Raw genomic sequence first — 23631 nt, 5'->3', positions numbered from 1 at the left:
GTCACTGAGGTCCAGGTGAGAGAGAGGGGTGGCTAGAAGTTGGGTAGAAGCAATGGACATAGAGAAGTGGGAAAGTTCAAAACGTATTTTGTAGGTAAAAACAACCAAAAGCAGTGATGAATTGGGGTAAGGTAACAGTGGTGAGAACTTCATCAAAAATGATACATGCGCTGGGTGTTGAGGACTGAGCTGGATTTTGACAGATAAAAGAGTGAAGGACATTTGGGTTTGAAGGCCTGTGGATATGCAAAATACGAATCATATTCTGATGCACTACTAATAAAGGGTATGCGAAAAAACAGTGTAGGGAGATGGTTGTTAGTCAGAACTTATTAAAGACCCTTAAAGCTTTCTCTTTTTTAATGTTTATTTTTTATTTTTGCTTTTTACACTTTTTAAAAATTTTTATTGGTGCATTGTATGTATACATCATAATGAAGCAAAAAAAACTTGTGTAGACATAAATGCACATATCACCCAGCCAGCCCCTCCAAGTCCCCACACCACTCCCTCCCCAGCCCTCCCTCTCATGCTTTCAATAAGAAGGTTTAGTTTTGTCTGTTTGTTTAAACAAGACAGAATAATTTCAAATCAATTTCTCTTTATATTAGCCTTTGGAAATTCAGGATGGAAAGTGAAGAAAGAGGGATTCAGAGCCAGTGCCATGGCCTGTACCTGCAATCCCAAATACTCTGGAGGCTGAGGTAGGGAGGATCATTTGAAACTAGGAATTTGAAACCAACCTGGGCACCATAGCGAGACCCTCATCCCCAAACAAACAAAAGTTATAAAAAATAAAGAGTTCAGGACACATACTTGAAAATTATATGTAGATTATGACTAAAATCACTGAATCAAGTAAAGGAGCCCATTAAAAGTACAAATTAAAAGAGAATCCTTGATTAACGTCCAGGAAACCTTTACACTTAAAGAATAAACAGAAGAAATGAGAAAGAAATTTGAAAGATATGAAACTCTTACAGATAGTATAATATGAAAATGAAATTATAAGTAGTTATGGCTAGTAATTATATATGTCAAGCACTGTTTATAAGGACTTTATATATTGAATTGTATATTTTAAAATATTTTACTATAATATTTGAGGTAGGTAGTATTATTAACCTTTTGTTATAGATGTGGAGACTGAAGCATAGAAAAGTTTAAGTTGCTTGTCTAAAGTTACTGACCTAGTAAGTAGCAGAGCTGAGATTCAGGAAAATTTATTATAATCTTAACCTCTAGGTTTACTGTCTATCAAGACCCAGATATTTATCATTTCTGTTCTCCATAAACAATATTTTTTAAAATAGAACAAAAACTAGCTTAGTTATACTTACAGGACGCTTCTGAGGTTTCTGATGAATTCACCAAACCTCTGGTTTCAGTAAGTGTTAATTATAACAATAGTCTACATGAATTCATGTGAAACTACCAGTGCCAATCTCAATACTATGCATGGGGAGGGGAGGGGCTGGGGAGGGGAAAGTCAATCAAGTACTGTGGTGCATGTGCAGCCCTGTCACTCTGAACTACAGTATGTCAGACTACAGTGCACCAATAGAGATGTATATTTAAAAAACTAGTCTCTAGCCGGGCATGGTGGCGCATGCTTGTAATCCCCACGCTTGGGTGGCGGAGACAGGAGGATCGCACAGGTTCGAAGCCAGCCACGCTGGCTTAAGAGACCTGGTTTCCAAATAAAAATATAAAAAATAGGTCTGGGAGCGTAGCCTGGAGGTAGACGGGCTTCCAGAAACCCCAGTACCTCACACACACACACACAAAAAGTAGTCTCTAGGTTGACTAGTGTGCTCCACCCTATTCAAAATATAATTTGTAAGTAATTAAACATCTTGGTATTTATAAAGGGAAATATTACGTAAAGCAGGAACTATTAAATACATTAAAGAATAACATCTTTAATCTTCCTGAACATGGCAGATTAATTTTCTAAATATAAAACTTTACACACATATGTACATTTTACATAATCTATATATGCATATATACATATACACACACATAGAAGTTCCTCCTTATAAGTGGTTTCACTTTCTTCAGTTTTAATTACCTGTTCTCTCAATTATCAGGGTCAGTAGCAGTTTGAAATTATTAAATAGAAAATTCTAAAAAAAGCAACTTAAAAATTTTACACAATTTTCATTATAGTATTACTGCAATTGTCCTATTTTATTATTAGTTATTGTTAATCTTTTACTGTGTCTAATTTGTAAACTTTATCACAGATATATAGAAGAAAAAATACCACATCTATAAAATTCTATACTATCTGTGGTTTTAAGCATCCACTAGGGGTCGATCTTTAATGTTCAGGCATAATAAGAGATTAACAACAATAATAAAATAGAAAAATTTAAACAATATAATAAGGACTATATGAATGTGGTCTATTTCTTCTGAAAGAGTCAAGAAAAATATTAACATATTTAGACCACAGTTTGCCATCTATAACTGAAACCAAGGAAAGTGCAATGGTGGATAAGGTGGGACTACTGAAGAAAGAATAAGTTCATAGAGATGAACTCATATTAAGGTGTTCTCTTATAATTGCTTTCTTACTGGTTAAAGTTTATTAAAAGTGGAAATATAATTATAACCTTATAATAAACCTGGTTCTCAACTAAGGATGATTTTGCTACTCCCCACCTCCACCCCAGGGGACATTTAGCAGTGTCTAGTGATATTCTGGGTTGTCACAACTAAGAGGTGGGTGGTGTTACTGGCATGTAGTGGGTTCAGACCATTATACATCTTACAATGTGTAGGACAGCCATCCACAGTCAAGAATAATCCAGCCTAAAATAGTGGTAGTTTGAGAAAGACTGCTATAAAAATAATATCTACTCCACTAGAGGTCAGATCTGAAAAATTAAGAAAAATGTTAACTATTGGAAAACTCAGTATATATTTTAACACATAGATAAAAAGACTATTCTATTCCAAAATTTAAAAATAAAATTCACTTAATTTTGACCTTTAAGATGAAGCTGAATAAATGTTCTACCATTTTTGTCATCCTTAGTATTATTGCACTAGTTATAAGATAGATGGTCCTTTTTCTTAAAATATTTAAACTCAATATTTTGATTTCACTCTTCACTTGAGAAATTTTCACTTGGGAATCCTTTCATGAAACTCATTATAGAAAAGCTAATTACACATATCAAAGATTTTAAAGTGGAAATCCATAAATACTGGCATCTCATTAATAACACTAAAATGCAGTGGATGGACGAGGTACCTGGACTGACATTTCTGTCACTACTTCCTCTGTCACTGTTTATGAAGGAAAAAGCAATCTCCAACAGATGCTATGTGTTTAATTTAACTTAGGGAAAATTTTATGACTGAGTGATAAACCCACAAAACCAGAATTTATAGTAGAAGTTCTTATACTACTAAGTATGATGATACCAGAGGGCATTACCATTTTTTAAAGGATAAAGAATCAATGAGCAGATTGTCATTACGAAAATTCATTCTGTATCATACATATCACCCAAGAGGTTAATATTTTATGCTTATAAAACTTAACATAAAATTAAATTGCAAATATTTTCTCACAATCTACTAAAATGACAGCCTAAGGCAATACACTGCCAATATGAAGCATTTGCTCGGCTCTAGTGAACATATTTCCTGTATGATTTATGTGAGAAGGGCTTCATTTGCTACTTCATAGATTCTGTAATGAAGATTCTTTTCTCATATGAAGCCCAGGAAGTATAAGAGCTTCTTTAAAACTTGGAACTCAATAAATGTAATCCCAAATTACCAATAAGTAATAGTCAAAAAAATGAGGCCTTTTCTCAAGTTTATGACTATGTCACTTCAAACAACAGCCGTTACTCCACTATCCAAATTCATAAAACGCATCTAAATAGTCCATACACAAAACACATTCCCCATTCTTGAGGAACCAAACCAGAGTAACAAATTTCAAGCAAAATAACAGTAGATTATACCAGAGTAACAAGTAAAATCATCTACTGTTATTTTACTTGAAGTAGATACTCCCTCCCCTGAACCTAGAAAAATTAAATATGATTTCAATGCTTTCCCCTAAAAACATTACGAATAAAAGTAGATTGCCTTGGAGATACACGTGTGTGTGTGTGTGTGTGTGTGTGTGTGTGTGTGTGTGTGTGTGTTGAAACAGGGCCTCACTAAGTTGCAGAGAGCCTCACTAAGCAGCTGAAGCTGGCTGAGAACCTGGATCCTCCAGTCTCAGCCTCCCAAGTATGGGGAATTACAAGCATGCACCACCATGCCCGGCTTGACTTGTATATTAAAACGACAATAACACTCCATGTAATATACAAAAAATAAAATTGATTTCACTATCATCAACCCAATGCCTCATAAACTGATATGTAGCAATTTTTAGCCAGTGAAGTGTTTGCTTTTGGTAAGTTTCATGATAAACATAGAAGAAAAAAATGTCTTTATCTGGAACTTTTTAAGAAACATAGGCACCTAGCTTTTTGATGAAGTCTTAGAAATTTCCAGATCTTATATAAAAGTATAATAGAAAACTCTCACCTTAAGCACTCAGCATCGTTTTGAGGCTTTTCTTTGATTTTTATTTTTTCTCCCTCTAGGTATTTGGTAGTAAAAATGGCTTCATTCTCTTCATCTTTAAGAACTAAACAGTAAAGAAAAAATTCTTATAACCTTTTGCTTTATTTTTAAATGCACTTGTACTGATTCATTGTAATTATACATCATAGTGAGATTCACTGGGATGCAAACATGTATACATATTCAGCATAAAGGTTACTTTTGTTCACTCATGAAAAGAGTCAAATTTTTTGTATTGCACATCAAATATACATATGAATATTTTTTTATTTTCTACTTCAACATAGCAGCTGAAAGCACAAAAAAGATCTTTGCAGAATTTATAATATTAATAATATCAGCGGTAAAGCCAGGCATGGTGGCACATGCTTGTAATCCCAGCATTTGGGAGGCTGAGACAAGAGAATAGTGGTTCGTAGACAGGCCTCAGCTACTTAGAGAGGCCCTCGACAACTTAGTGAGGCCCTGTTTCAAAATAAACAAAAAAAATAGCTCAGAGGTAGATTGCCCCTGGGTTCCATCCCCAGTACTACTGCATCATCATCATCATCATCATCATCATCATCATCATCATCATCATCATCGTAATAATATCAGCTGTAACACCAATTCAGTGTTGTATCTATTCCTTTTTTATACTAATACCATATCCCAACAGATTAATATATTTTGAAAGGATAATATATCCCTGCTATATTCTTTTACCAAGCAAAATAAACTAACACAAAAATAAAATACCTTTATATTTTCTCTGGAGAGTAAACAACTCTTGTGTCAATTCATTCTTTTGTCTTTGAAGTTCATTTAACTGGCCACTCTCCTGTTCCAATGATTTCACTTCTAGAAACAAATACAATAACATCTAAAAACTACTTAGGAATACATTTAATCAAGGAAATGAAAGTTTGTATGCTTGGAAACTATAAAACATTGATTTAAAAAATTGAAGACAAAGCTAAGGAGAAATATATCCCATGTTCATGAATCAGAAGAATTAATAGTGTTTAAATGTCCATATTACCCAAAGCAACATACAGGTTTAATACAATTCCCATAAAAATTCCAATGGCATTTTTCAAAGAAACAGAAAACAAAACCTCTAAAATGTCTAGAAACAGACAAATAAAAAACACATTTTAAATATTTAGGCTTTTCCCTAAATATATCAGCATTATTAACTTTTTCTCATATAATAAAAATTTAAGCAGCATAAATTTTAAACTCCAAATGGCTTCCCTTGACCATCTAGAAACTGTCTTTAATAAACTAACCAGCACTCATTAATCACCAAGTGTTTCAAAAAAGATGTTAGGTGGTGGTTAGGCTAACAAAAGATAATCCAAACTATGTAATATCACTAAGTACAATGAACTCCTAAGAAGATAATAAGAAAATAAACCTCTATAACCAAAGAGCATTTATTTAAGAGTATTTACTGTATTTAGTACAGTATTTACTACATAACTAAAGTCTTTCTCAATATTACAAATATTGTTTCTTCTACTTAAAATCCCCGACCTCCCTTGATTTTCACAACTAATGCCAATTCATCTGTTAAAATTCATCTCTAAATTTTTCAAATGCTTTTTATTCTGCCATAATCTTCTCGAACTCCATTTACACATTTATTAGACTGCTTGAACATTATTCCAGAGGTTTCAGGGGTCAGTCCATGGGCAATTGGCTTACAGAAGAAAAAGGGCTTGGTAGCAAAGCTTTAGTGCATAGAAGAGGGGGAAGGAAAAGGTCCACTCTACTCATGGCAGCAGGAGCAGAGAAAAACTGTCTCTAGATCCCAGTGACCAAACCCTCCAGCCATGTCTCATATCTGAACCTTATTGCATTTCCCACATGCGAGGTTTTGAGAGACATTTTAAACCATAACACACGTGCATATGTATATGCATGTATGTATGTATGTTTACATATATATACAACCCAGGAGCCATGTGTGTATATGTATACATGTGTACACACTACATATGTGTGTGTGTGTATGCTTGTATCACTTTGAATCTCAGTATAATGTGTGATTTCATTGTACCAATAAACAGATATATAAAAAGAAAATAACCTATATTAAATACTACTATAGACCCACCCTATAAAAATGTTATAAACAAGGTTTTAATCTGAGCCATAGCAATGTAAATGTCTGGTAAAAAATAACTTTAGCTAAAACAATGTCTCTATTATTTAGAGGAAGATAGCAAAACTCAAACCTTCAACAGAATTGTAAACACAATGTCTCGTATGCAGTCCAAAATCACTAGACATCTGAAAATGTGAAAATAACTAGGGCAAGGGGGAAATTGGGTCAACTGAAATATGCACAGAAATGACAAAGATGATGCGACTGAAGACCAGGAATTTACAACTACTTTTATAAAGATTCACAGGGACATGATCTTAATGAAGAACTAAATGGAAAGATAAAAAGTAAACACTTAACCAGGGATAGATGAAATTTTTCTTAACTCGATAAAAGGCATCTATGAAAAAACTCATAGCCATTATAAAACTCATTAGTGAAAGAATGACTTTCCTATCTAAGATCAGGAGAAAGAAAAAAAATATCCACTCTTACCATTTCTAATCAATACTGTACTGGAGAGTTTAGCTAGGGTATTCAAGCAAGAAAAAGAAATAAAAGACATCCGCATTAGTAAAGTAGTAGTAAAACTATCTGTTTAAAGGTAGCATGATCTTGTATATAAAAAATCCCAAGGAACTTAAGGAACTCAACACTAAGCAAACAACCCGGGTAGCCAGGTGTGACGGTGTGCACTTGTAATCCCAGCACTTGGGAGGCTGAGACAGGAGGATCACGGTTTGTGGACAGCCTCAGCTACTTAGTGAGGCCCTCTACAACTTAGTGACACCATTTCAAAATAAGGAATAAAAAGGAATAATATAAAAATATAATAATATAAAAAGGAATAATAAGGAATAAATAGGTCTGGGGGTGTAATTTGTGGGTGAATACTCCTGGGTTTCATCACCAGTACCAAAAAAAAAAGAAAAAAGAAAATAACCCAATCAAAAAATGGGCAAAAAATGGGCAAGTGAAATAAATAGACACTTCACAAAAGAAGATATTCAAATGGCCAATAAATGTATTAAAAAATGCTTAGCATCATTAGCAATCAGAGAGATGCAAATTAAAACTATCCTGAGATTTCACCTACCTCCAACCAGAATGGAAATCATTCAAAACACAAACAGTAACAAATGCTGGCGAGGATGTAGAGAAGTGGGAACGCTAATACATTGTTGGTGGGATTGCAAATTAGTGCGACCACTTTGGAAAACAGTATGGAGGATCCTCAGAAGAATGGGAACGTACTTACCATATGATCCAGCAATACCACTTCTGGGTATCTACCCAAAAGAATGGAAACCAAACTGTCAAACTAATGCATGTGCATCTATGATCATAATCAGACAACATTCCTTATGCCCAAAGAGCTACCCATAAGTCATTCCTCTCTGCATATAAGAGACCACAGTTTATGAACAATTTTTAATATTTGTCTGAACTCAGTGGGGTTAGTTCAGTATGGCTGCAAATGCTATAAAAATAAAATTGTCTTTTAAAGATAAATATAATGAGATGTTTAATTTTGACAAAAGGAACTATTTAATCAGCTCAGGATCTTTTGTGTATACTCTATGGACAATCTGGAGAGACAAGTACTGTTTTAATGTCACATTCACCAGTGGAGTTTGTGGTATATGGTATAAATTTCTTGATAATATATTTCTTAATCTCAAGGCAAAAGATATATCCATATAATAGCTCTCTTTTTATTTCTTCTTCAGATATAACCTGTATTATAACATAACCTAAAATGCTTCTTCACCAAACTTTCTTGGCTGTATTTCCTATGTTGCCATTATTCAAAAGTTAACATTTTCTCTTCTATTTTATAGACGCTGTCTCAAAACAATATTTTTAAAAAGAGCTGAGGATAAGCTTATAGGTAGAGCACTTGCCTAGCATGTATAAAACCCTGGTTCAATCTCCAGTACAACACACACACACACACACACACACACACACACACACACACACACACATACACTTATTATTAACAGTAATTTCTTCAAAAACTATTTATTTGGTAGTTTTTCCCCCAAAAAGATAACTCTGTGAAATATGTTTAAAGACTATAGCAAGGCTGGGCACTTGTGATCCTATTGTCTCAGCTTCCCAAGTACTGGGATTACAGGTGTGTATCATCATGTCTGGTTTTTCATTCAATTTTTCTAACAGTGTGGTCTTAGAACTTAGTCAAACCTAAGATACTGGTGCTGTAGCTAATAAAAACCTCTAGGAAAAAAGATGAAATCTCGACTAATTTAATTCTACTAAGTCAGGACTCTTCTGCTTAATGAAATCATATACCATGATAAAAAATAAATGTCTCTCAATGCACGTGAGTTCTTAGAATTGTTACCCTTTCACTTTCCAGTCGTTTTTCTTTACTCAGCCTAGTGCAGTTTCCTGTTCACAGTGGGTAACACACAGCCAAAGATTCAACGGGGCCTCTACATAAACTTCTGACGCTGCTTCTCTGTGTGGACCGTTCTCTCAAGGACTGACTTGGCCTCCCTGACCTAAAATCTCTGTGTCATCAACTCCTTCTGATCACTTGTCATTGTTCAAGTTCCTCTTCACAGCATTACTGACCAAAATCTGTGTGCAGATGGAGTACTCCTTAATTGCTGGTTTCCTCTCCATCAGGAATCACAGTCCTACATTGTTTCTTGTTCTTAATATCTGAAAATAGTGTTTAATATTATTTTCTCCAGTCTTCTAACTTTGCAGTAGGAGGGAAAATTCCATTCATTTCTCCTTTTTGATCATAAGTAAAAGCCAATTACATAATATTTAAGTTATCTTTTACTTGTCTGTCTTCCACATTAGACCATAAGCTCCTGGAAAACAGGAATCGTGCTTATTCAATTCTTGTATTAGTGCCTAGAACTGTATAAATATAGAGAGAGCACAAGAGTAGGTGCTAAAGAAAGTGTGTTGAACTGAATTAAAATGAATCATATGATTGTCTTCAAATATCTTTGATTATTCACAATATTTTTGCCCATTGATATAGGTAATAAGTTGACAGTCCTATAAAAATTAATAGATTCACATTTGTGTTTTTGCTAAGAGGTAAAAATTTTAAATATAACTACATCTAACAATTAAGATATGCATTCTAGGATACTATAACACAATATTTTAAGAAATTAAAAGTCAAGCTTTGCATGTGGCACACGCTTGTAATCCCAGCATTTGGGAGGCCGAGACTGGAGGATCATGGTTCAGGGACAGCCTCAGCTACTTAGCGGGGCCTTTCACAACTCAGTGAGACGCTGTTTCAAAAATAAAAAAGGGCTGGGGATGTAGCTCAGAGGTACAGTGCCCCTGGGTTCCATCTCCAGTACCAAAAAAAAAAAAAAAAAGTAATTAAGAGCCAGGCATGGTGGTGCCCCTTGTAATGGCAGTGCTTGGGAGGCTGAGACAGGAGGACTGCAGGTTTGTGGACAGCCTCAGCAACCAGTAAGACTTTCATCAACCTAGTGATACTCTGTTTACAAAAAATAAAATAAGGCATGGGCTATAGCCTGGAGGTAGAATGTCCCTGGCTCAATCCCACCTAAAATAAATACTTTTTATTCTTTATTAGATGATTTATCAGATGTTCTTTGATAAAATATCTTTGCAAAACATAGGTAAGAATGATAGAAAATTTTTGGATCTATTCCTGAGAAAGGATTATTTTCTTAGTCCTGACTCTTTAGGCTAAGTAGACTGAGATTGAAAGATTGATTTTTTTTTTTTTTTTTTTTTTTTTAGTGGTACTGGGGGTTCCTGGAAACCCTCCGGGCTACACTCCCAGACCTGTTTTATATTTTTATTTGGAAACAGGGTCTCTTAAGCCAGTGAGGCTGGCTTCGAACCTACGCGATCCTCCTGTCTCCACCTCCCAAGTGCAGGGATTACAAGCGTGCGCCACCATGCCCGGCTGAAGATTGATTCTTTAAAAAAAAATTTCCATTTTCTAACAAAACTTGCAGAACTAAAACACTGTGCTGTGGTGATAAGTTCCCCTCCCCCACTTCCCACTGCCTTATCCTTATTTTACTATTATAATTATTTAAAGCTTTATGGGGTGTAACTGATGTGGTAATCACTTTCAATTTCTTTCACTGCTTAAAACAGTTTTAATCAATAGCTCAGTTTTATTGCTATGTATAGTAAACAAAGTAAAACAATCAAAATTCACTCCCATCTTTTAACATCAATTTTCCTCATATATACATTGTCAATCATTAACAGATATTACCAAGCAAATAAAAAGTAAAATATACAACTTGCCTCACATTCAAGAAAAACTGACCAACTGGAAGAAATGTGTCATAGGAACATTTAAAAGTAATGTTATAGCAATCATTATAGTCATTATTTTGAAGCCAAAAGTGATCAATCCTTTCATCTGTAATTATCAGATGTTAAAAATGAAGTCATTTCACAAATATATACTGAAGATCAAGTAGTCTATCCCTTTAATTTCTGAGGCCAAAAACTTTGGATCAACTTTAGTATCTCTCTTGTTCTTCCATTCCCACACCTAGTTCATCAGAAAATCCTGCTCAGCAAACTTTAAAATATAGATTCCAGAATCTGAATACCTACTGGCATTTCCATTGCTTCTTCCCTTATCTAAACCAACATCCCCTCTCAAACATTACTGCCCCTTCCTCCCCAGGTGTCCCTATTTCTGCCTTTACCTCCTCTAAGTGCTTCTCCAGCAGCCAGAGGAACCTGTAAGACGTGAGACTTTTCACTCCTCTGTTCACAGCCTCCGATGTCTTCTAACCTCACTAGTGAAAGTCAGAGGGCAGCCCACAGGGTCCAGGTGATTCTTGTTCCCTTTCTGACCTCATGACCTTTCCTTCTACTCTAAAGAACTTGGGCTCTTTGCTTTTACTCAAAAACAGATTAAACACAATCTCCCTACCGGAGCTTTGCCTGCCAATCTTACCTGTGAAGTGCTCTTCCCCAGTACCCATTTGGGCCCCTTTCTTTTCACTTTCAGGTTTTATTCAAATATACCTTATTAGGACTTCCGGGAAGATGGCGACCGAGAAAAGTGGGGCTTAAGAGCCCCGAAAACAACAAATCTCCATTACCACAAAATCAGCACCTTTCATAGCCAGAAAACACCATCACCAGTGAAACAAAAAATCACCAGGCTCCAGAGAGAAAGCAGACTGAGAACAGAGCCAAAGAGGAGATACACCGGCCTCACGCCCAAGGCCGCGGCAGACGCGGCAGCAGCGCCATACTGCCAGCGGCACCGGCAAATTCACGGGATGGCTACAGCAAGCTGAGGTGAGCTGCGGAACAGCCAGGCGGGATTTCTCTGCGCAGAGAGCATCTAAAGCTCCCAGTGGCCGAGCTCAGCACACGCCGCAGGGATACAGAGTGGAAATCAAAACCAAGAAGAAAAACACCAGCCCCACAGCCGAGGACATAGCAGCGGTGCCATATTGCCACCGGCGGCAGCAGCACCGAATTCACCAAGTCTAGTACAGCTACATCTGCGTACTCAAGAACAGTGAGTCAAATTGCGGGCCACAGAGGAGAAATCCCATTACTGTACTCCCTAGAACTTGACCCAGTGGGGGAGGGGCGGTGGCTGAGATATCACACCATAGGAGAACATGCAACCTGGCACCCCCCACAGTCTAAAGCAGCCTCTATCGACTCTCTGGGTCGGAGACTCTGTGCTACAACCCAGTAAAGGAGTAGTGGGGTCTGAGATACTACTGACTCGAGATCCAGAACACCTTAAGTGAAGTCACAGTGACCCAAGGGAAGAACCCAGAGAAGGTACAAACTTCTGAAATCATGGGAAAGAGGAATAATACTGGAGCAATAAATGCCCACAACCCCACAACATCAGAACCCGATAAAACAGAAAATCAGAGATTTCTAGAAGATCAAATCAGGAAAATAACTAGAAATAATAGAGGTGCTTCGAAAAGAACTCAGAGAGAGCCAAAAAGAGATAAAGGATGCAATTAATGAAGTAAAGGCCTCAATTCAAAGCACAAACAACCGATTAGACCACATGGAGAACAGAATCTCGCTCTTAGAAGATGAGCAATCCAAAAATGAACGCATAGTTTCTAATCTAGAAAAAAATATCCGACAGCAGGAATCTGATATTGAAGAAATATGGGCCCAATTTAAGAGAGCTAACCTAAGAATAATTGGAATAGAGGAGGGAAAAGAAAGTGAAACCAAAGTGATCAACAATCTCTTCAAGGAAGTAATAGCAGAAAATTTTCCAGACATAGAGCAAGAGGTCGATACACAGGTCCAGGAAACTTATAGAACTCCCTTTAGACAGGATCGGAGAAGAGGATCCCCACGCCACATAATTGTCAAAATGACCAATGTGGAAGCCAAGCAGAGAATCTTAAAGGCAACAAAAACAAAGGGCCAAGTGACACTCAGAGGCAAACCAATTAGAATCACTCCAGACTTCCCAAACCAAGTCATGAGAGCCAGAAGGGCTTGGAGTAACATATTCCAAACTCTGAGAGAAAACAACTTCCAGCCAAAAATTTCCTACCCAGCAAAACTTTCTATCAAATTAGATGGAGAAATAAGAAGCTTCCATGACAAACAGAAACTGAAGGAATTTATGTATTCAAAACCAGCACTAGAGAAAATACTCAAAGAGATTAACTACAAAGAAGAAATAGGTAACACACTCCAGAACTAAAGAAACAAGATTTTCCATCCAACAGACAACTAAGATTGATTATCTGTGGAGATTCATTATTTATGTTAGTCTTTTACCTATCTCTAAAGGGTATTGTTTGCCTTTATTGTTGTTAATTTTTAGGATTTCTAGTTGGAATATTAATATACCTTCAGATATAGCAATTGGAAATATTTTATCCCATTCTATTAGTAACTGTTAACTCTGTTTACATTGTCTTTGGATATACAATATTATTTTTTCTTTTTTAGGGAGTTTGTATACTCCTCTGTTGCCTGTGCCATTGAAATCATAACCAAGAAATCACTGCCAATTTCAATGTTGTGAGGTTTTATGACCCAGATTTTCTCCTAAAAGTTTATAGTCTTAAGATTTATATTTAAGTCTTTTATCTATTTTGAGTTATTATTTGTATATGGGATTAGGTAAGGGTCCAATTTTATTTTTTCATGTAATTATTATTTTTCAACTATATTTAGTTAAAAGATTATTATTTCCACCACCAAATGTTCGTGGAAACCTTGTCAAAAATAACTTGACAATATAGGGAAGAATTTAGCTCTAGGCTTTTATTTAACTCCAATGGTTTATATATCTGCCTTCATAATAGTACTACACTGTTTCAATTATTGTAGCTTTATATGGTTTGAAATCAGAAACTATATATCTTCTAGCTTTGTTCTTTTTCAAGATCGTTTTGGGTACCTAGAGTCCATATTTCACAGTAGGATAGATTTTTTTCTGAAAAATAAATATATAAATATATGATAGTTTCACCTAAAAAATAGAAAAAAAAATATTCTCTGGTAAGAACGAAAGCAAAAAGAAATATTGAAATGTTATCTTTAAGTCATCAAAAGCTTGCTATCAGACAAATGAAACTGTTATGTGAGATTATCATTTTTAATTTTAGATAAATTGCCATAATACTAGATGTCAACTACTAAGCCAAGCATGGGAGGGAGGGATAGGAAGAGAATGGGGTGGGGATTGGGTGGGGGATGACTGGGAAAAGTGTGCATGTATGTCTACAAAAGTATGTATCCTACCATGATGTATGAATACAGTGCACCAAAAAAAATATATATATACCTCATTAGTGAGGCCTTCCCTGAGCATCGGAAACCGTGCTACAGATGCAACCACCTAGGCTAACAACCCTCCTTCCCTCACTTTTCTCCTCACCCACCCTTCCCTACTTCCCTTCCTTCCTTACTCTCTTCCTTCCTTCCTGTTTCCTCTATTTCAATATTGACTCCACAAAAGGAGAGATTTTTTTTCTTCTCTTTTGGTCGTTTATAGTTACACCAATGCCTGTAACAGTGTCTGATACACAGAGTATACAATAAATATTACTGAATGAATGAATGAATAAATATTCTAAGAGAATTTCCAAAGTATATTTATGAGAAAAGAAGTTCTTACCCCTGTAGAAATATATACTTTAGTGGGGGAGAGAAACGTGAATTAATAAGCATAAAGTATATGATTACATTGAACTACAAATAGGTAAAGAGAACTATGAAAGAACACAGCCAGAACCACTCACCCAACATGCAACCGGAAGGAGAGAGGAGCAGAGAACTTTCTGAGGAAGTAGCATTTGACCTGTGATCAGAAGGACTGAGTTAAAGAGGTAAAAGTTAAGAGAAGACTTGCAGATAGAGCACATTCACAGGTCCCGAGAGGAAGCACCACGTGATCTGGGGAACAGGAGAGGTCAATGCATCTTCAGCAAGGAGACTGCAGGGTGAGACTGGAAGGAGGACAGATGCTAGGAGTGACAAAATATGCCGCGATCTTGGTTTGCTATGTTTCCTGGGATACTTTTACATAAAGCATAACTTAGGAGGCTCAGTATAATAGACCATTACTATCATCTTTTTCAAATACACAAATTTAGTATTTTGAAATATTTTGGTAACTTCAAGGTGCAATAATAGAATATAACTCTGAGGTTTAAAAAGCAGTAAATCAAAGATGATTTGGGGAAAACACTCTTCAATAGAAAATAATAAAACCAGCCACGAAAGGCTTAGAATGGAGATTATTCAAAACCCATTGCAACTGGCTAACTATTCAGAGTTGAGGGATGAAAGCTCAGCAGGAAGATCAGAGGAGGAGGCCAAGGGAAGAAGGAAGAAAGGGGGAAACCCAAGTGTCAGGAAATGCAGGTGTGGTGGCACAAATGAGAAGGGGACAGAGCAAGCACTGAGAGGCAGGACAATGGAAACTAAAACTGCCGGGAAGAAAAGGGCCCTCTCACCTGCTCAGAGCTGAAGCCTCCCTTCTCTACTTCTACTATCAAGGAGTCACCCGAAACAGTTCCACAGGTGATTTTTTGAAACCTGAGGGATATGATGTGCCTCAAATTTACATTTTTTTAACTAGGGAAAAAAGAATTCACATTCCTTTTGCAAAGTCAGTAACACACACACACACACACACACACACACACACACACGATAAATCTCGCTCATAAACAATGATGTAAAAGTCTTACTGAAAATAATTCAGTAATAGAAGACACACGCTCAAACACACACAATAAACCTTGCTCATAAACACTGATGCAAAAATCTTAATATCAAAAAAAATTCAGTAATATACTAGAAGACTAAGAGACCACACTAAGTAAGGCTAACGACAGGATATTTATTAATATAACTCATTGGGGGGGTGGAGGGAGAAGGGAGAGGGAAGAAGAGAGGAGGCAGACAGCAAGTAGGAGGAGAAAGTGATCTTCAATGCTGCATTATGATTAATGATAAAACTCTATATTTTCAAAAATAATTAGTACTTAACAATGTCCTAAAATTATCAATGAAACTGATTTTAAAATGTACTAGGTATTACAAAACAAAGTTATCATTAGCTGAAACTGATACAAAAACCTCAGTGAATAAAGTGCAAATAAAAGAATTTGATAAGGTAGGTTATTCGAAAATTAGAATATGGAAAAAAGTCACTGACCTATAGATAAACAGTAACCAGAAAAAAAATACCACAGAGGAAAAGATACCATTTATGATACTTAGTAATACTTAGAGAGATGTTAACAAGAAAAAGGCAAAGCTTTAATTGAAATCTTGTTTTTTGGGTAGGAAGAGTCAGGACTGGCAATGTCTTTCCCCCTATATTCCTTAATAAATTTGGTGCAGATCTAATTAAAACACAAGATAATTTCTAACTTGACAATAATTAACTTTTGCCTAATAAAACAAACCCAGGAGGATATGAATAATGAAAACCAAGAAGAAAGGATTGTCCCCGTAGATGCCAAGGCATGTTATGAAAGTAAAATAATCACAAAACAAAGTAGAGCAGACAGAGTACAGAAAGACATGTGCATGACACATACATATATAATGTGAATTTACTATATGACAAGTGCCACTGGTTGAAATAGATAAATTATATAATAAATAATATGAAACAGCCATCCAGTTATTTGGAAAAAGCAAAATTGGAACCCTATCTCTATCATTAAGTTCTAGATGGATGTAAAATATAAATTAAGAAAGGAAAACAAAATTATAAATACACATGGCTGAACTTTTGAAAAAAATACATACACAAAGAAAGGCTAAGTTAGAGACAAAATTCAGACGCTATAAAGGAAAAGACTAATTATAGTGAGAGATACATTTCTATATTTCTATGGCATTTAAACACATGTACACTCATGTGCACGTGTGCAAGCATGCACACACACACACACACACACACACACACACACACACACACACAACTATAAGCAAATCCAAAAGGCAAGCAATAAACAAGGAAACAATATTTACAAGACACATGATAGGGACTAACTTCCTTAACTAACAAAAAGCTAATATTGGCAAAGACTAAAATTATTGATAAAACTGCTTAGTAATGGTATAGGATAATGCTACAGGAAAATAGGCAGTTTCCTTTATTTTTGAGAGCAAAAGTAACAAATTCAATTTTAAGGAGCATAATTTGGCATTTAATTTCTTTATGTTTTCCTCTGATCTGCACGTTTCAGTAGCTTTTACCATAAAAATATATTCACAAAGGAAAAGTAAGATGAAAACTCTGATGAAGTCCCCTAGATATGGACACATAGGTTGTTTCCAGATTTTTTATTTGTTTTCTTCTTCTCAAAATAACTACCAGTCTTACCATGTGTACACTACTTCCAGTCTTCTCTAGAAACTTTGCTTCTTTGTTGAATATTAAATTCTACCTCTATACTGGCTCAAACAATTCAAAACTTAAATATTTTCAAATATTTCTCACCTCAAAAAAGAGAAATTAACGTTGGACGTGGTGGCACACACTTGTAATCCCAGCATTTGGGAGGCTGAGACCAGAGGATCTTGGTTCACAGACAGCCTCAGCTACTTAGCGAGGCCCTTCGCAACTCAGTGAGAATTTGTTTCAAAATTTAAAATAGACTAAAAACCTAGAGCTGGGGGGTGTAGCTCAGAGGTACAATGCCACTGGGTCTCATTCCCAGTACCACACACACACAGAAAAAGAATTTAAAAAAAGATGACCCTACTTTTCCACTACAAACCCTCCCCTTACCTCCACTCTTCCTTTGTTACAGAACTCTTATCCACAGAGAGACTTCCAAGATTTTTTTGTTCCTTTTTATGATACTGGGGATAGAACGCAGGGGCATTATGCCTCCGAGCTACACCTCAGCCCTATTTTTTATTTTTTATTTTAAAACAGGGTCTCACTAAGGTGCGAGGGCCTAAGTAGCTGAGGCTGGCCGCGAATCTGCGATCCTCTTGTCTCAACCTCCCAAGTACTGGGATTACAAGTGTGCGCCACCATGCCCAGCTTTCAAAGACTTTTAAGAACCTTCAAACCAACTTTTCAAAGCAACTGTACCATTCATTTTACATTTTCATCACTCCTATATGAGTTTCAGATGTTCGCATTCTTGTCAATATTGGTTTAGTTTGTCTTTTTAATTTTGATTAAATGAATATAATGGGAATATTTCACTGTGTTTTAATTTGTATTTTCTGGTATGTTTCCACATAATTCTTTGGTCATTAGTATCCTATGATAAAGTTCAACACCCCCCCCCCATTTTTAAGTTGGCTTTTTTGCCTTACTATTTTCAGGTTATAAGAATACATTGGCAGACATACTTTCTCTGTGTCTTTAGTTTTTCATTTTCTTACATGTCTTAAATTTTTATTTTAAATTCAGTTGTGTTTTTTCTCTTCTACAGTTCATGTTTCTATGTCCCATCTAGGAGGTCATTCCCCTTTCCAAGATGGTTAAAATTTTCTGATTTCTTCTAGAAGATTCATAATTTCAGATTCTATGCTTAAGTTCATTTGAGTTAATTTTTAAGATGGTGTGCAGAAAGGGTTAAGAGTCATTACTGTACAATCCCTGTCTAAATGTTCCAGCACCACTTGTTGAAAAGGCTTTCCTTTCTCCCACTGAACTGCTATGCCATCTCTGTTGAAATCAAATGTTTAAGTATCTATATCTACTTCTGGACTCTTCTGTTCTACTATGCTCTGTGTCAGTCAGCTTCGTCTTGCTGTGACCAAAATACCAGACAAGAATAACTTACAGAAGGAAATATTTATTTTGTCTCACAATTTCAAATATTTAGTCTGTGGTCAGCTAGCTCCAGACAGGAACATCATGGTGGCAGGCCAGGGCTGGGGAAAGGTACTCAGGTTGTGGCGGCTGGGAGGCAGGGGATGAATATAGTCCCCAGCCCACACCTCCAGAGTTCCACCTGCCTCCATCTTGCTTCACTTGGACCACGTCTTCAACAAGGGAGCTTTGTGAGGGACACTGCAGAATCAAACCATCACATGGTCTATGCTCTATATTCCTATTCATAAGCCAGTGAAATAGTATGTTTAATTTTAGTAAATTTTAACATCAGGAAGTATAAACTTTTCCTTATTTTTTCAGTTTTCTATTTCTTCTATTTCAAATGCAGTTATTTTTACTTTCAGTTTGTTTGCTCTTTCTGTAGTTTCAACAAGTAAAACATTCTATCATTGATCTTAGGCCATTGTTTTTATTTTATTTTTTTACTAATATAAGCATTAAAAGGTACCTGTGTATCTCCTTTAACAAAAGATTGTTACATTAAATCTGTACTATCACTCAGCTCAAAATATTTTCTAAATTACTTCTGATTTTACCTCTGGTTCATGAATTATTTATAAGTGTGTTTAATTCCCAAATGTTTATGGTTTTGTAGATATTTGTTGCTGATTTTTAATTTAGAAACCCTTGTCATTAGAGATTATATTGTGGATAATTTCAGTCTATTAACTTATTAAAAATTTATCTTTTCTTTATTACAAAATTCTCTTTCTTATGTATGGTAACATTCTACCTCTGAGCTGTACCCCCAGCACCATCTTACTTTACTTTTTCTTAGGTTCAGGGTCTCCAGGGTTGCCGACACTGGCTTCCAACCTGTGATTCCCCTGTCTCAGCTTCCTACACCCTGGGATTACAGACAAAACCCACCATGCCTGGTTACTATTTTTCATCTCAGTCATTTTATCTGATATTTGCATAGCCTCGTTAGCCTTTTTGTGGTTACTATTTACATGGATTTTTTTTTAACTGATTTGGTTTAAACCTCTTTGTATCTTTAAGTTTCCTTAAGACTTTCTTTTGGAAGTATATTTGAGTCTTTTTTTTTTTTTTCCCAGTACTGGGGATGGAATCCAGGGGCATTCTACCTCCAAGTTAAACCTCCAGCCCTATTTTTTCTATTCTTTATTTTGAAATAGGTCTCACTGAGTTGTAAAGGGCCTCACTAAGTAGTAGAGGATGGCCTCAAACCAAGATCCTCCTGTCTCAGCCTCCCAAATGCTGGGATTACAAGCGTGCGCCACCATGCCTGGCTTATTGAGTCTTTTTTTTTTTTCATCCTGATATGCTCTGCCTTTTGACTGTAGTGATTAGTCCAGTAACATTTAATGTAATTATTGACAGAGAGATTTGGGCCTATCACTTAATTGTTTTCCATTTATTTTCTGAAGATTTTGTGCCTCTATTTCCTTTTTCCCACTTTCAGTCAGAATATATTAGTATTTTTGAAGATTCCTTTATAATTTACATATTGCTCTTTTATCTATATATCTATGTATTTTTCCTCATTAGTTGTTCTGGAAATTAAAACACCTGAGAAAGCCTATTTATAATATTCTCTCCTTCTAGGATCTCACCAGTAAGAAATGGCTTGAGAGTAAAATAAAACCCATACCATTCTTAGAAACCATGGCCTATCGACAAGATCAAAAATATTTAGAACTTTTTTCTTCACTCTCAAAAAAATCCAAGGTGATGCCTCAGAGAACCATCCAATCGAACTAGAAAGCCAATAAGAGGCACAGGATGTTATTTCTCATCAGTTTCAGTAGAAGCCCCCAAAAAGGAAAGCATATCACAAAGAGATTTGCAGTTATGGCTTTTTTCCTAATGAAGTCAATCTCAGTAAGATTCATGTGAGGCTTACAAAGTTTTATAAATATCTGTATTTTCATATATGCTGTGTTTGGACTGAAATGGGCAGGAATAAACAATAAAAAGTGAAAATGGAATCCTTGGATTCCCTGTCTTCTTCAGAACAGAAGCAAGCTGAGAAAAGCAGCAGCTGTAAGCACACACCAGCTCTCACTAAAAAAGAATAGCCAGGGGAAGGGGAAAAGAACACAGAGGGCAGAGCTGCTAGGATCACTCCTAGGCAGAGGATGCCTGAGCCCTAATCAAGGAATTTACAATATTTCCATAATTGTATTTCAGAACTGCTATGGAGCAAAAACACCTGTGCCTTTCTTGTTTTTTCCCTTTTCCAAACAGAAGTTCTCTACTATTATATCTCTTTCACTGTAGTATTCTGGAACTTATGAGGGAAAACTAGTCTCTTTACTTTGAGGTCTTCAGATCAAGAGGATATATACACAATGGAACTTTACTCAGCCATAAAGAACAACAAAATTACGTTATTTACAGGGAAATGGATGGAATGGAGAACATTATGCTAAGTGAGATTAGTCAATCACAAAAAGTAAGAAATCAGATTCTCTCCCTAATATGTGGAAGCTAGGGAGAAAATGGATCATAGGAGGAACTCTAGATGAAGAAGCAGAAACTATAGATGAGCAAATAAGGTGACTTAACTGAGGGGGACTGAGAGGGAAAGAGAAAAATATCCTAATGTACATGATGTATATTCACAAATATAGCAAAGTCAATCACTAAGCCAAACTTGAGAAGGAGAGAGGAGAAAGAAAATGGGGAGGGAAGTAGGGAAGGGCTAAGTGAATGATGTGTGCATGTATGCCTCTACCATCTTGTACCCCTTTGGATGTGTTACTACAATGCACCAATAAAAATTTTTTTTAAAAATAAGAAAATGAACTCAAGGAATTACATAGGAATGACGACCAAGAAGCATCACCTGCAACTGGACCTACTTTAAATGAAGAGACTCAAAACCAAGCTTTCATAGGACAGCTGATGCTTGAAAACGGATTTTTTACTTTCCCTATTTCCATCCACATTAATCAATAACAAAGTCCTGTCATTCTTCCTAAACATGCCTTTAATCCTCTCTCCTCTCTGTGGCAATTGATTTATCTCAGTATCTTATCACAGATTGCAATAATCTGCATACTAGAATTCATGAAATAAAACTCTCCTCAATCCACTATATAACCTTTCTTCCTAGTTTATACTGGATTGAGGGCAAAATGAGAATCACACCACCAGTTTTAACTTCATAATTTCTTTCCCACCACGGTGTACTGTAAATACATGCTTATGTATTTGCTGCTTCTACTTTTTAACTTCATACTGTCAGGACCTGGAAAGTCTCTATTACATAAAAACAATAAAAGGATATTTACATTGAACAAATGACTAAATGTACTTAGAAAGACTTTGAGAATGCTCACGATAAAAAAAATTCATTAGGACAAGTTACAGAGTAACTATGAAATAACAATTTGCATATTTGCTTATAAAAAAGTTACGTTTCTAAAAACTCACAATTATTTTTATTATTGCCAAACAAATGAGGTGGTAGTATATATTCATACCCATTTTCAAAATATTTGCCTGGTTTTCTAAGTCAGAGATTTCAATCTTGACATTTTCTTTCATCAAAAGCTCTCTTTTCTTTATTATTTCATACTCATTATTGAAGTCTGTAATTTCCTTATTAAATTTTTCCTCCTCTTCAGTCGCTTTTTTCTTTATATCCTCCTGAAAAACAGAAATAAAAAAGCAAATACAGTTTGGTTGTAATAATATTTTTCCTTAGTGATTTAAAATATAAGCATTAAGAAGCAGTAAAAACAAAAGTATAAAATTATGCTTCCTCATCTTACTATAAGAATGCTTTACTACTCTAGTAGAAAACTGAAAATATTACGTACTTAAAACAAAGTATCTTCAGATGGAATAGTTCTTCTTAAAGTTTTGTAAGAATTACTGAGGTACCACTCATCATACCTGTATTTATTTGTGAACGAAACTTTATAATCATATATGCCATAAAATTAAAATCTACAGTCAAAGGAATTAGTTTTATAAGGAAAAAAAGGAAAAAAAAGAAACAAGCAAGGATATTCAAGAAAGTATTTTTAAATGTAGATTGATGGAAACAAAATTATATATTCATTTCAAAATCGATTCATAAGTTTATGTATTATGAAATATCAACATAGTATGGAAATAAATATTTCCCAAAACACCAAACAAACCAAAGACCAAAACTTTTTGACAATACTAGAACCTAATAATTATTGTATTTTTCCACTTTTCTAAGAGATATCAAATAATTATAAGCCACATTTAGAAAATGGCCATGTCACTAAAAACTATCACATCGGTTGGTTCTAACTTCTGTATTTTTCAATATCTTTAAATGTATTTTCTTTAAAATGTCAAATAATTAGCCAGGCCTGGTGGCTCACGCTTGTAATCCCCGCGCTTGGGAGGCGGAGACAGGAGGATCGCGCAGGTTCAAAGCCAGCCATGCTGGCTTAGGAGACCCTGTTTCCAAATAAAAATATAAAATAGGTCTGGGAGTGCAGCCCGGAGGTAGAAGGGCTTCCAGGAACCCCAGTACCACCACAAAAAAAAAAAAAAGGTCAACTAATCACAAGTTATATCTTCAAACTGCCCTTGGCATTCAAAACTACTGCTCAGTTTTAGTTCTAACTTTTAAAACAGG

General features: G+C 35.6%; 1 protein-coding gene across 1 annotated transcript in view; it reads right to left on the bottom strand.

Annotated features, from left to right (window-relative positions):
- The window catches only part of CCDC172 (coiled-coil domain containing 172), a gene marked incomplete at both ends in the record, with an annotated part of 80123 nt that overhangs the window by 21869 nt on the left and 34623 nt on the right, over positions 1-23631 (bottom strand). Inside the window, 3 exons of the mRNA XM_080695410.1 lie at positions 4567-4669; positions 5344-5445; positions 22493-22658. Coding sequence (XP_080551536.1) covers positions 4567-4669; positions 5344-5445; positions 22493-22658 — 371 coding nt within the window. The remainder of the gene's footprint in view (positions 1-4566; positions 4670-5343; positions 5446-22492; positions 22659-23631) is intronic.

Source organism: Muscardinus avellanarius (genome assembly GCF_963383645.1).
Source record: "Muscardinus avellanarius genome assembly, chromosome: 4".
In the NCBI taxonomy this organism is placed as follows: Eukaryota; Metazoa; Chordata; class Mammalia; order Rodentia; family Gliridae; genus Muscardinus; species Muscardinus avellanarius.
This window is presented reverse-complemented; position numbering and strand designations above follow the sequence as displayed.